This window comes from Mercenaria mercenaria, chromosome 14 (genome assembly GCF_021730395.1).
Source record: "Mercenaria mercenaria strain notata chromosome 14, MADL_Memer_1, whole genome shotgun sequence".
NCBI lineage: Eukaryota > Metazoa > Mollusca > Bivalvia > Venerida > Veneridae > Mercenaria > Mercenaria mercenaria.
The window spans coordinates 71495055-71510672 of record NC_069374.1 but is presented as its reverse complement, the minus strand read 5'-3'; the positions used below and the strand labels follow the sequence as shown (position 1 = coordinate 71510672).

The following is a 15618-nucleotide window of genomic DNA, read 5'->3' as shown; positions in this document are numbered from 1 at the left end:
ATCGGATATCTGCTAGACTTACAAAGTCTGTTGAGATCAAATAATATGTAATAATATTACTTTCTTCATACTGACACTGATATTTTCTCAGAAAAACATTTTCTCTCTAGGCTCATCTCAACAGACTTATAAAATGCGAATCTGAGGTTATATAACATCATGAAGAGCCATTAGTAGCACTTGTTAATAGCCACACCAAACTGACCGGCAACAAGATTAATTGAATGAACTATTTCAAATGACTTGTACCAGATGTTTGATTTTTCTCTTCGAATTGAAAGAAAGTAAAGCCTTTTTCCTGCAGAAGTAATTGGTTAGGCATTTATAGTTGCTGAATAGCTGCTGCTGAACGTTATTTTAACATTCACATATTTTGAAATGTTTTTGTTTTTTTTGTTGTTGTTGTTGTTTTTTTTTTTTAAAATTGTTTACATTATTGTAGAAAATATGACAGGAGCTTGTTTTCAATATAATATCATTAAATTGCTTTAGAAATCGCTAGTTAGTTTGACTTTAAGAAATGATTACAAATGAAAATTACTTTTTCAAAAAAGGAAATTGATGCATCATAACAATCAAAGCTGTCGTTAACAAATTCTGCCTGTAACAGTTAATAAAAATAATTAAAGGGTCATAATAAATCATTATGGACCTTTAAAACTACTTATAGTTTAAACTGCGCATTATACTTAAGATTTACTCATTCAATTTACAAAAGAACAATTTTTTTTATAGCCCGCCCTCTTCGCTCAGTAGGTAAGAGTGTTGGTCTACGGATCGCGGGGTCGCGAGTTCGATCCTCGGGCGGGACGTATGTTCTCCGTGACTATTTGATAAACGACATTGTGTCTGAAATCATTAGTCCTCTACCTCTGATAATTCATACGGGGACGTTGGCAGTGTCTTGCGGAGAACAGGTCTGTACTGGTACAGAGCCCAGGAACACTGGTTAGGTTAACTGCCCGCCGTTACATGACTGAAATACTGTTGAAAAACGGCGTTAAACCCAAAACAAACAAACAAACAAACAAAACTATCAATTTCTTTTTCTAATTAGTAACAGTGGCAAATCTATGTAGCCAGACGTTCTGTGCAATTAAAAAACTCAAATCAAATATTATGGCATAACCATTACTGTAGTCATTTTAAACATGGACATGTTTTTTGATACCCTGGAAATACAAGTACCAGTAGTATGAAATTTTACCCGAAATGGTGTATGTCATAATATTTTGGTGGCATTAAATGCAGAGGAAGATCCTGTGTTATAACATATTTTCATGAAATTTCCTTAAAACCATGTGTATTTACAATATAAATATTTCTTGCATAAGATTTTTTGACCGCTTAATTTTCATTTATTTCTGTCAATAGTTACACTTAATTTCATAAAAATACTACTTATCAAATACTGCAGACGTGATTATTTTAACACAGAAACATTTTACCAAATCACGAATCCAGTTAACCCTTATCATGCTGGACACAATTGATTCTTCCTTTGCAACCAGTGTAGATCATGATCAGACTGCACAGATCTGCACTGTTTGCCATTGAGTCAGTATCCTTTTTGGTAAGCACCCCTTTTAACAGTAAATGGTTCCGTCTAAATTGAATGATGGATATGTTTATTATAGAAATTTTGCAGGAAAAGGTGTATGCGTAACAAATCCCGGTTTATATTAGGAAAAGTAGTCTGATTAACATGAATCTGCATGGGGACTGTAGATAGGAAAATAATTTTGTGATTTATTGCAGAGATTAATCTACCCTCTGACATGAGTAAAAAAAAACGCTTTGGAGATATATTGAATAAAATATCAATTTTATACAGGGAAGTATCAGGTCCAACGTCACAACCAGAAACCACTTCTTCCCTACCATCGACCGCAACGTTAATGACCTAAGCATCGTCACAGACGTCAACGTTTCCATATCTACATTAACACACACGGCATCACCACTGACGTCATCATCACTTACATCCTCAAAAGGATGAATATTACCGCTGTTCCCTACATCAACACCAACAACATCCTCCCTGTCATTAGCAACAACACTAAGCACGTTAACATCATCATGAACGTCAACATTACCACAATCAACGGAGTTAGTGGCACAAGACGTCGACGGTCCAGAATCCGTTTCATCAACATCGTCGAGGAGGACGTCGACAACATCGGCACCATCCAAAGCATTAGATATAGATAGTGGATCAATATCATTGTATGGCAATGTTTTACTGACCTGAATTTCTTGCTTTGAAAGTTGTCCGACAAAATCCTCTTCATCAGTGACGTCCTCATAATATCCCGACATGTCGACGGTTAACACAATTTTTACTTCCTTGGCAAAGGATTTGCTAAGTTTGTCCATCTCTTAAATGAGAATTGGTGCTCCGTCTTTCCTCTTATATTATTCCCACCCAAACATCAAACAAAAACTGTCTATATAGTGCATTTTAGTGCCAAAAAGACATGGAAGCATGATTGTTACATGGCAAACAGTTACGATCTATCAACAATACTGGCACCATGGCACCATCAAACATATGAAAACATGTGAACATAAAATCGGCGGGAAAAAGTACACATAGGCGGGAAGTTGAAATATTAATCATTGGCGATGCAATTATGATTTAACAATGCATGTATATATTTATAACAAAGTGCATATATAATTGTTTTAGAAAAATAATATTTTGATAACTATCGCGAATACTTCACGACAAGGTTCATTTAAAAATATTCAACATAGAATCAAGTCACTTGGATACAGTTTATAGAATGTAATTATCTGTAAGATACCACAACTCTATACATTTTACTTTGATGGGGGCATGGGGACCTCAAATAGAGAAACACGAGAGTTGTGACTAAGAATAAAATGAAATATAAAGTTTACTCATGTTCAGCCAAAATTGAAGATATGGGGACCTGGGGACCTCAATCTAGGAGATACAAAGATATTCATGTAAAATATATGTGTATAATACACAAAATAACTTAAACAATAATACAATGTTAAATACTGAAATATTTATAGTGAAAATAATAGATAAATATATTATTAAAGTCCATAATATGAATTATACACATAATGAAGTTTGGATGGGGATGAAACGTAATATATTACAAGCTTAAATTTCGTGAAGTCTTATATGAAGTTCTTGCCATCAAAAATGTTTAAAAACTTCTGCTTACACTTTATAATGCTCTTGAAAGCGTTCAGAAGAGATTGAGTTTTTGTTAAATCTAGATCCATCAAACGTATTATAGTTTTCTTATACTTCACAAGTCTATGCAGCTGGAAATCTAGCCTTGAGAGTACAATTAACGCTATTTTTCTGGGATTTCTTACAGTTGACAAGAGTTCATGTTCCGGAATATTTAGGTTTATTGTAAACATTTTATGCCAGTACAAAATTAAAATGTGTTATAATCTTTCTTCTATATCTTGTTGAAAAATTAGATTGTTTAGGTATTAACTATAAAAGCAGTTAACAATTTTGTAAAACGTAAACAGTCTTTACTCTGTTCGTCTCTCTTCTAAGGTCTGTCCTTAGTTCCTTTCTCAAAGGGGTAATTTTAACACTGCCTGGATATGACGAGCTACTTTTTACCTAGCGGATGGCTCTATAGAATTTTTCAATTTTATCCATATTAATATTAATGGGTGTACGTACGGGACCAATCAGATGAAGTGTATTCGAATTGCGGTATTACAAGGGTCTTAAGACCAGTTGTTTAACTGATTTAAACATATTTTATTTGTTCAAGTCTTTACATGAATAATATGCAATAACTGTGATAAGGAAATTGGACAGTGAGATAATTAGCTTAAATTACGCCTGTACTTTCCCTGAATAAAGATGCATATAAGCAAGCATTCATGGCACGACTGTTTTCAAAGTAAGCAATGTATTTAGTAATCAAGGAATAAGAAAAATTTAGCAGTAAATTAATGATAAAGTTAAGCAATAAAGGAATAAAGGAAAATGAAGTAACTTAATTACTGTATTTTTGTTAACCCTTAACTCTAAAAAGTAAAATACAAAGGATTGTATTTTATTTTGTATGAAGATACAAACATTAGAATTCTAGAATTTATATAAAAATACAGTTTACATATGTAAGTAATTTCGTCTTAATATATCACGACTTCAAGATGTATTGTAAGTACAAGTATAACCAAACGGGCAAATATACCTGGAAAGGAATAAAAGAACGAAGAACGGAAACTCTAAGGGTAATCATAGAAATACAAGATAGGTAAAAAGGTGGAAGCAGAAGGCTGAACAGAAAACACGTAGGTTGATTTTGTTAATATTTGTAACTAATGGTATGCTAAATGTAGTTTCTAGACGGGAGTTATGACTTTTTATGAAACGCACCAGAATGTGTGTGTTCGGGCTTCGAATTTTTTTTCTTCATAGAATAACATCAAGAGTAGGGTTGCAGTGCTGTGAAATAATATTTAGTAGTTCTATTCTGTAAGTTGTTTAATTGGTCTTTTCATGTTGGTGATGATGTTCTTTAAAAAAATACTTTGTGTGTATGCATATCGGATCCCTCTCTGTGAAAAATGAGAAAACGGATCCCTCTCTGTTCGCGCACAGGACCTTCTTTGTGGTAAACAATGAAACCCAATGTCGCTGCTTTGGCAGGGAGGTCGGAAAATTATCATTTTTGTCCTAAACACAGGTTTGTGCAGAAGGCATAATTATGAATCATGGGAAGACGTAGCTATCTATTATTACTTTTTAATCATTACGTTTGTTTTAACGGTTGACACAAGACCAAACGAAGATGGAAGGGAGATGGAGGGTACTGGCTCGGATGAACATCGTGCCATGTTTATGAAACAAAATACGACTTTCTTTGAATATCGCAAGTATCTTGTACCTTAGATGTGAAGCCGTTGATCCCATTTTATTTGTAAATACACTTTAAGCGGTTATTTTCATCATCATACGTTCATGATCTAGTCGCAAGTAGTCCAAATAGAAATAGTGCTAATCTGTTTTTCCTTTCCTAGTGCCTTTCCTCAACAGCAATGTGTTTACTTCTACGCTACCGCATTTCAGTATGTATCACTTTGCATTCTATCAAAATCGTCATGTTCCTATTGAATGCTTTGTAAAAAAAGGCGTAAGAAAAGAGAAAATGAAAAGAAGCCGAAAAGTAGTAAATTCAGCGGGTTGTATTTAACGAATTATAGTTTTCTTATATCGATAATAATAAATGTGAACAACCCCTTTTTTTTGTTTCTTTCAAGTAGCGATATAGTTCTTTATTGGAATATAAGTTTCTGAAAATCTGATATGCTAGAAAATGACGAAAACCGTTACGAAATAAGTGGATTTCATATGAAACAAAGAACAGCCGGATTTAGTGGTGTTCGGCCTATGAGCTACTGAATAAGCAAGTTCGTTTAAAGTAAGAACAGTCACTTAACCGGCTCAGTTTTATTATCATATTCATTTCAAAAGTGTGCTATCTGTAATAATCAAGTACAATCTTTGCCTTGTCAACAGTTCCAGCGATGTAAAGTCAGTTTTTGACTAAAGGCAATAATACTAGGGGGTATTGTTAGTTTTTTTTAGATCTGAAATATTCAACTCTTCGTATAGTACGTATGTTTATTGCTTTCTTAATATTTTACTAATGTATTTTCGTTTTAGAAACTAGCTTAGTAATCGGACACGGTACAAATATTTGGATAGAAAGATAAACATTAAGCTAATATGAAATTAGGCGCTACCTAAAAGGCAGAGCTCCCTTGAAAAATCACCAGTGCCCTTAAAAATTAAAAGAGTGGTGTTGGAATTATCTGGAATTATGGATTTGTTTAGGAAGTTAATGTTCTATTAGATCTATTAAAATTATAAGTATTAATGATAATTCATGATTTCTGAATGCATGTTTTAGACTGCATCAAGATTAATTCTTGACATGTGAAAACTCGAAAGATATTCTATATATAATCAAAAAAAGTTCGATATAGATTAAAACCGCCACCAAGATAAAGAAAAAAACGTATTTGAATAACTTCTGTTATTCTTATTAAAACGTGCTGCATAAACATTTTTACATAGATTATTATCATACTGGAAACCAGTCACAAATGATAACTCCATCAAATTGAAAAGCTTGAACCTTGAAAATTTCAAACCTAACAGAATCTCCTTAGGCCAATAGCCAAAGGAATTCTTTCTCTTTGCGTGTGAATGTTTGGCAATGAGGACTTGATGTAAAATGTTAATGTTCCAATTCCAAAGTTAATAGAATTTACGTAATCCTGGAAATGACTATTGTAATCCTTTTAAATGTCATTATTGTCAAATTTTGGTTCTTTTTGGAAGGAAGAATGTGTTCAACTTTCAGTCAAAAATACTGCATTAATAGACACCTGGTATGGGAAAATTACAAGCATTTACATGACAGAATTTTACCTAGAGAAAAACAGTGTTTGCTGAAATTCTCGAAAACCCGTTTATTTACTGAACTTCTAAGTTAACAATCTATGGCTTTTTATGGTTAATCTTTTAGCACTAGAGAATAGGGGTGCGTACCGGTTCTCGATATGTATCGAATACCGGTATTCAGGGTTCGATCGATACATCGGATCGAACGTTCCTGTATCGATCAAAATATCGATCAAAAGCTAACTACATGGTAAATGGCCTCATTACTGCAGATACCTATGTATAATGCGCAGTTTTTTGATCCCCGGGACCATCCCCAATCGTGGGCGGCAGATTATACACAGATATAGATGATTTTCCAACTTCGAAACAAGTTTGTTTCCGATGGTCGCCATTTTGGTAAAGGGAAACTACTCTCCGCGCTAACTGTCACCGCTAAAATATAAGATTGCCGTTATGTTCCGTAAAAGATCGAATGGTTTAATTTTCTTTCAAACAAAATTAATTTCATACAAATTTGAAAGTATTTTGATTAAAGAAATATTAATAAATCACAAAATTTATGATACTAATTACAGATCGAGTATTCTTTTTAACCGAGATCAAGCTGTGAACAACAAAATTGACAGAGGTGACAGCTAACTGCTGGCTATTTGATCATAACAAAAAGACTATCACACCTTTTGTTATCATTTGAACTGAGAAGGTCATGTCATTTTGAAAGATACCATTCTGAAATATTGAATCAGCTGTTAGTTATTTCTTCAAAATAGTTAATTAAAAAAAGGTAAAACAACAATTCTAATATGCTTGCCTCTGTTTCCTAAAGAAAAATGTATCCAAGTCCTGTGATTTTGACTCGGAATAGACCGACCTTAGAATTGAGTAATAAAGTTCATATTGCATTACTATAATGGTCTTGTACTCTGTTATTATTCTGTTTGAAAATATCATATGATATATCGGATATCGATCATTTTGTATCGATACAAATATCGTATCGATCATTTTGACCGATACGCACCCCTACTAGAGAATAGGGATGGCAGTATGAACCTTTTTAATGTTTATTGATCACCAATAGCTTTAGCTTGTTTTTTTTGTGTTTTTTTGGTGGGGGTTGGGGGGCGGGGTTGATAAACTCTGGTCAGTGAGTTTAAAGCTAACGGATGAAATATATGTGAATGGGGAGAAGAGCATTATTTGCTTTTCACAGTTCAATGCTTGTATATTTTGATCCTAAATTTTTTTTTTTTTTTTTTTTTTTTTTATTAAAGTTATGTCTACTGACTACTGCACAGACACTACATTGGAACCTGACATTTAAACCAAACTATAAACACTTGTTAATTTCACATGCATGACTTTAGTTATACAATATTTTCAAAACTCATAGTGTTACAAAAAAGCTGAAATAAAAAAGAAATTAAAAAAAAAATCCGGTCCAAGTGAGGTTCGAACTCACGACCTCTGGATTTCAACACGAACTCGCTAACCACTACACCACTATGGAGTTATGACAAACGGCGCAAACATAAGTATATATAACAAAGTTCAGTAATGGCAGCGTGACGAAAGTCGTTTCAAAATGAAAATATTGTATTTTATTTCTTTTTTCTTCGTACAGAATGTATTTAGCACTAATTTCTTATTATCAAACGTTCATTTACATTTTTATTCAATATTCTAAGCTGTAAGCGAGACGCTTTTGTCAACCGTAAACAGTAAGCGTCTACTGACGTCTTTACTGATTAATTACTATGTGCATAGTGTACTTGAAAAAATCGGAACAACACCGATTCCAAAAAGTACCACGGATTTTCAACTCGATCGTATACACAGTTAGATCTTTCTATTCTTTTTCTTTTTCATACGTTTAACTGTAATGCGACGCTGTCGGCGCCGCTTTGCAGCGCCGGTAGCTCTGCTATTGTTAACAAGATGATCTCCATATTAATATGAGTTAACATCTAACGAAGTTAAAGAAATCTTTACTCTTTTTAGCTCACCTGTCACAAAGTGACAAGGTGAGCTTTTGTGATCGCGCGGCGTCCGTCGTCCGTCCGTGCGTGCGTGCGTCCGTCCGTAAACTTTTGCTTGTGACCACTAGAGGTCACATTTTTCATGGGATCTTTATGAAAATTGGTCAGAATGTTCACCTTGATGATATCTAGGTCAAGTTTGAAACTGGGTCACATGCCATCAAAAACTAGGTCAGTAGGTCTAAAAATAGAAAAACCTTATGACCTCTCTAGAGGCCATATATTTCACAAGATCTTCATGAAAATTGGTCAGAATGTTCACCTTGATGATATCTAAATCAAGTTCGAAACTGGGTCACGTGGGGTTAAAAACTAGGTCAGTAGATCTAAAATTAGAAAAACCTTGTGACCTCTCTAGAGGCCATATTTTTCATGAGATCTTCATGAATATTGGTCAGAAGGTTCATCTTGATGATATCTAGGTCAGGTTTGAAACTGGGTAACATGGGGTCAAAAACTAGGTCAGTAGGTCTAAAAATAGAAAAACCTTGTGACCTCTCTAGAGGCCATATTTCTCTATGGATCTTCATGAAAATTGGTGAGACTGTTCAGCTTGATGATATCTAGGTCAGGTTCGTAACTGGGTCATGTGCCGTCAAAAACTAGGTCAGTAGGCCGAAAAATAGAAAAACCTTGTGACCTCTCTAGAGGCCATATTTTTCACGAGATCTTCATGAAAATTGGTGAGAATGTTCACCTTGATGATATCTAGGTCAGGTCACGTGCCTTCAAAAACTAGGTCATTAGGTCAAATAATAGAAAAACCTTGTGACCTCTCTAGAGGCCATATTTTTCAATGGATCTTCATGAAAATTGGTCAGAATTTTTTATCTTGATGATATCTATGTCACATGTGCTGAAAAACTAGGTCACTTTGTCAAATAATAGAAATAACGACGTCATACTCAGTTGAACACTGGGTCATTTGGGGATAGGTGAGCGATTCAGGACCATCATGGTCCTCTTGTTTAGTGTAGCAGTGTGTATATACTGGTTACCCAGTAGCTTCCTGATCGAAATCGCAATTTTTTTGCCAGTAACCTTGTTGTAAGTTGTAACCTTTCTGTAAAAGCAAAGATATTTCGTTATATATATTCAAAATTAAAACATAATTCTAAGGCCTGATGATGATTTAAAAAGTATATTTCCAGGGTTTTCTCTGGATCAATTTCACTTTGCACCAACAAATTAGCCAATCGGGAAAAGTTTGCGCCAGTGGCTCTCAAGTTGGAGCAAATAGTCTGTGATGGGCGACATACCATTTTTTTTTCAATCCATTCTTTACAGTAACCATGCAATTTGCTCTTGAACCAGTCTATCCTAATATCACATTAAATCAAAAATAGTTTTTAATCTTCTCAACCATTTTCAAGAACATTTTCTAAACAAAAGTAATTGCGCAATCTATAAAATTGTCCCTTTATATAATTTGCCATTTTTAATTATCTCCCTTTAAGGGTCATTTTCACTAAATAGTTGTTTTTAAAACATGAATATTTAGGCCTAAAAAAAAAGTTGTTTGTTTCCAGTGACATGGCCAAAAAAAATAGGGAAGGTAGGTAGGCATTTTTTTTTTTTTTTTTTAACCTGCATGTAACACTACCGTAGTTTCAAACAGGGAGATTATAAACCTTATAAACATGCATCCTATTGTTATGTTTGATTTACACCCGAATGTACAATGACTTTGATGATGTTTTAGCAATATAAAATGCCGTTTGATTGTGTATTTAAATATTATGAAATAAATATTTGCTTTACATGTTTGCGTTTTGTTGTTGTTGTTTTTTCATTTCCAGATTTATAAGCCCATCCGATTAGCTCAAGGTAGAGCAGTCGATCTATGGATCAAGTGGTTATAGGATCGTTGTGTCCTATATCATTCATTCTCCGCCGCTAATTCATATGGAGAAGTTGGCATTTACTTGCGGAGAACATGGTTTATATCTAATCAAACGTGAAACTTGAATGAAATCTTGCTGTGGATTCTCTTTTTAAATAATATAATTTTAATATTGAATATTATTCAACAACCAACATTTATATTTCAAACTAAAACCAAGTAAAAGCACACTGGCCAGGAATATGATTTGCATCTTTGATCTGCATTGAGATTAATTCCATCAGCCCCTACCCCAATCAAAAATTCTGGATTAACTGGAAATGCCAGACAATGAAGTTTTGACTGGTATGCCAAAATTGTGAATTATGAAAGCTGCAAGTGGTTGTTCAACGTCTTACTACTACTATTAATCCCATTTAAAACCTGACTTTTCAAGCCTCTGCAGGCCTCGACCTTAACTTTTTTCAGCAGATCCACCAACTGCTGAAATCTAGTAGACCTGCTCAGACTTTAGTGGACCTCCAAACGTCATAACTTCAATTGACTCAAAGAAACAGGGCTTATTTCTAAAATAATTAAAAATGGAAGACTAGCAATCTGTTATCCCGAAAAATAATTATTTTGTAAAGTGTCCCAAAATATGGACACAATAATCATCATCCACGTCGACCCGTGTTGAAATTGAAAAAAAAAATTAACAATTATCGGTAATTATTCTGATGATAAACTAAGTAATTAGCCTTGTTTTCAAAACTCAGTTGAAACTTTGCTTGTTTGGTAAACAGTGATAGCCACCATACTGTCCAGTACTGTCAGAAACATTATTATTATGGATTCTGTACTGACAAGTCATCAGTTAATAATAAATTGTCTCCCTTTTTTCTTCTGCATTTCAGAAAAATGAAAGCATCAAAGATTACAGTTTGCTGGCTTCTGACCATGTCCATATCTGGAGTGTTTATGGCACCACCTAGAAATGTTATTCAAATGGAGGAGAAGGCTGTAGACAACATGGCAGCAGCACCTGCCAAAACTAGAACTACTTTAAAGATAGAATTAAAACAGCCTGAAGCGCAGGTAGAGAAACCTAAAAATGTACCTGTAGAAGAAAAATCAAAGATAGAAGCATTAAATATTCCTACTCAAAAGAGACTTTCTGTTGAAGAACTAAAGCCAGCAGATCATCTTGATGCTGTCAAACTGGAACAAGATGGAATGATAAATAAAGATTATAAGAAAGAGATTTTTATTGGGAACCATGAGGAGATTGAGGATGAAAGTTTAGAAGTCGCTGAATCCAAGCTGAAGGATATATTTGCAAAGTAAGTCATGTTCATAATAGATAATGTAGCTCAGCCTGAGGCGTCATTTCTTGAGGTTGACAAAGGTATATTAAATTTACATTTGTAACTGTTACAGTATTTTAAACATCATTTTACATGTATTACTATTATAAGATAATAGGATATGATGAAGTAAAAACAAAGATTTTTGCAGCATTTAAATGCAGTCTATTTTAGAATTCTACAAAATAAAAAAAAAATATTATTTAAATCAAGGATCAAATTTCAGGGTATGAAAAATTAGATTTCTGCTAACTGATAATTTATTCATTTACAGAGTTGATAAGGATAGTGACAACAAGCTGTGCATGGCAGAACTTGAAGGCTGGATCATTGACAAAACACAGGAACATTTTGATGAGGCCCTGCAAGAGAATGATCACATTTTCAAACACATGGACCCTGATGGTGATGGTAAGGCCCTGCAGTATCACACTGTGCATCTGCATTTGCAGCTGCATTATTATTATATCCTCTCCCTATTTTGTTCAGATGGGGACATTGCCCCCTTGTAAGGGCTGCTATAGCTAAAAATAGAAATACCTATAAAACGATTTCTTCTAATAATCGCTTGATGTATTTTCATTAAAACTTGATCTTTCAAATCATTTTTAAGTTCATCTCCAAATGTATTCAGTACTGAGGGGCTTGACCACTTTTAGGGCTGCTGTGACAAAAATAGGAAAAACTCTTGACATCTTCTCATGAATGGCTTCATGGTTTTTAAGACTCTAGCATCATTGTGAGATCCTTTCCCAAATTTGTTCAAACGAGGGTGCCTGATCCCCTTTACTTCCTGTTCCAGTGTTTCTATAGTTTCGGCATTTCTATATTTTCAGGATTTGTGGACTGGAAGGAATACTATGTACATTTTCTCTTGGCAAAAGGACACCCTATAGAGAAAGCAAAGAAACATGTTAAAGATTATGATGAAATAGAGTTAGATTATGAAGGTAAGGTGAAAGGAAGTTTTGCAGAGATCACTTCCAAGCCACTTTCAAATTGAAAAAGCCTTACGGTTCTTTTTCCCAATTGTTGCAGAGACACTTACCCCTGTTTTATTTTGAATTTTAGTAATTATATGTTTCACAAGTTAGAATATAATGAGCTACTGTCAGACATGGAGGCTACCAGATTAATATGGCCTCTGTTCCAAAAAATGTAATAGGCCCTATTTCAATAAAACACCCTTTTCACAAAATTGTTAATGATTTACATTTGAATTTCCCAAATTGAAAGGCAAGGCTCATTTTCCAGTTTTGTTGTGGCACTTGAGAGTTTGGGGATTTAGTTGTATTGATTATGAAGATGAATATTTGATTGAATCTTCTCAAATACTGTAAAATCACTAATGTTCATTGACTTTGTTGTTATATCAAACCGCAAAATTTCATCCTCACGAAACCAAATACTATTTTTTGTGTGTAAGCAGGTTGCTGAAAAACTACTGATCTGAAAGCTTTTAAATTACACACAAATCTTTGGCATCATGAGTTCATCTCACAGGGCAGGTGTCATAACTACTAAACTTTTGTCATTCTTCAGCCTCTAGTCACTGAAGAAATTTTGGTGATTTTTAGCTCGACTATTCAAAGAACAGTCTAGCTATTCTACTCACCCTGGCGTCGGTGTTCGGCGTCGGCGTCACACCTTGGTTAAGTTTTTGCATGCAAGTACATACAGCCATCAATTAAAGGCATATAGCTTTGAAACTTATTGTTTCTTTTTCTAGGTCAATTACCAACCTCTCTGGGTCAAGTCCCATAACTCTGACATGTATTTTGAGCAAATTATGCCCCCTTTTGGACTTAGAAACTTTTGGTTAAAGTTTTACATGCAAGTTATTATCTCCAAAACTAATGCAGATATTGATTTGAAACTTCACATGTGTCTTCGGGGTTATAAAACTAGTTGATAGCAGCAAGTCCCATAACTCTGACTTTCATTTTGGCCAAATTATGCCCCCTTTTCGACTTAGAAAATTCTGGTTAAAGTTTTGCGTACAAGTACATACAGCTATTTCTAAAAGGCATATAGATTTGAAACTTATTTTTACTTTTCTAGATCAATTACTAACCTCACTGGATCAAGTCCCATAACTCTGGCATGTATTTTGGGTAAATTATGCCCCCTTTTGGACTTTGAAAATTCTGGTTAAAGTTTTACATGCAAGTTTCTATCTCCAAAACTAATGCAGATATTGAATTGAAACTTCACATGTGCCTTCGGGGTTATAAAACTAGTTGATAGCAGCAAGTCCCATAACTGATATGCATTTTGGTCAAATTATTCCCCCTTTTGAACTTAAAACTCTTTTGATATTTAACCTTTTTGGGTAATATTTTCCTGCTTCTGGGACAATATTTCGAATAGTCGAGCTTGGCTGTCTTACGGACAGCTCTTGTTTTGTTGTGTGTAAGCATGTTTCTCAGACACTACTGATTGAAATGCTATCAGACTATACAAAATTCTTCATCATCAATAGCTGACTTTGTAGGACAAGTTACACAACCCAGACTTACATTTTGATGAAATTACATCCCTTTCAAACTAAGAAATGTAAACAAAAAAAGGGGTGCATGCAGGTGAGTTTCTTGGAAACCACTGCATCAGGTGCTTTTAAACTCCATACAAGTCTATTGCATCCTGAGGAGGTTTCATGAAACACCTGAACTATTATGGTGATTGTTTCCACTGGATTTCAGATTGTAGGAGAACTTGTGTTTCATCTTTCAGAAAGAGAACAGTTGATAAAATACAAATTTAAATGGACGGATGCAGACATGCCACCAATGGACAACAAACTGACAAAAGAGGAATTCCTTGCCTTTAGACACCCAGAACAGAGTGAGCAAGCCCTACATAACATGGTTAAAACCATCATGGAATCACTAGGTAAAAAATGATTATTGTCACCATAGTAACATAATTGTTGTTTCATTTTCCAGCAAGAGATCAGATTAGTCGATACAAATATAAATGGATGGATATGGAAAGTGGTACACTCGATAACAAACTAAGCAAATTACAATTCTTCGCATTCAGACACCCTGAACAGAGCGAGGAAAACATGATGAATATGGCTATATCTGTTATAGAGACTCTAGGTAGGAATCATACTGGATTGTGGTTCTGCGCTGTTAGAAAGGGTTTAAATATATGAGAGCTGCTCTGCAGAAACTAACATTAAAGCTATGCAACCAGCACGGACCCAGGTCTTTGCACGTCTATACAGCTTGTTTATCCCGACATCCATACTGCTTGTTTATCAGTTTTAGTACTTGTATATGCAACTTCAGGGATGTTCAGGCTGATACAGATCTATTCTTTTGGTGAACTTTAATGTTGGTTTTCACACAGCAGTGCTCATATATACATAGAGCTTTATGTTAGTTAGTTGCAGTTTTAGTGAGGTAATTTTTGCATGAAAAGATGTGGAGATTGATATGACAAATTTCTATCAACAGATTAATGGATTTTTAAGTTGGACACCACAGATTTTCTTAATTAGATTAAACTTTGATTGGCAGTGTGTATTTTTCAAGTGCACAGGTGTTCAGTCTGTTTAATGTAACCAGTGATATATTCTTGTAACAAAACCTGATTATTGGAAAACCTGTATAAGTCTTTAAAATGTATGTGTAAAATGCATAAAGCAGCTGTCCATTTAGATGTTATGCATAATTACACAGTTAGAAAAGTAATACTTTCAATGTTGTTCAAGAACTTACACAGTCACACCCGTAAAGGGAGGTAATGATAAACACTGGATTGAATAATATTTTTACTATAATAATTAATATTCAAACCTTTGACAATTTTTTATGAAAACAATTGTTGAAAATAGGATTTAACAAGAAATGGACTTATCTTTGTTCATTACAAAAAAACAACAACATGTGGCAGCAGGCATTATGAGTTTTAAAGCATTGACAACAGACTGAAGCATTCATTTTATGTACA

General features: G+C 34.2%; 1 protein-coding gene across 3 annotated transcripts in view; it reads left to right on the top strand.

Moving 5' to 3' along the window:
* Positions 1-5492: 5492 nt before the first annotated feature.
* LOC123527643 (45 kDa calcium-binding protein-like) overlaps positions 5493-15618 on the top strand; it is a 28889-nt gene continuing 18763 nt past the window's right edge. Inside the window, exons 1-5 of one of the 3 annotated variants that reach the window (XM_045307245.2) lie at positions 5493-5585; positions 11209-11634; positions 11933-12069; positions 12495-12608; positions 14392-14550. In XM_045307245.2, coding sequence (XP_045163180.2) covers positions 11213-11634; positions 11933-12069; positions 12495-12608; positions 14392-14550 — 832 coding nt within the window. In that variant the 5' untranslated portion in view covers positions 5493-5585; positions 11209-11212. Of the gene's footprint in view, positions 5632-11208; positions 11635-11932; positions 12070-12494; positions 12609-14391; positions 14551-14603; positions 14763-15618 lie in introns of all 3 variants that reach the window. The other 2 variants (XM_053523865.1, XM_053523864.1) reach the window with 2 other exon arrangements.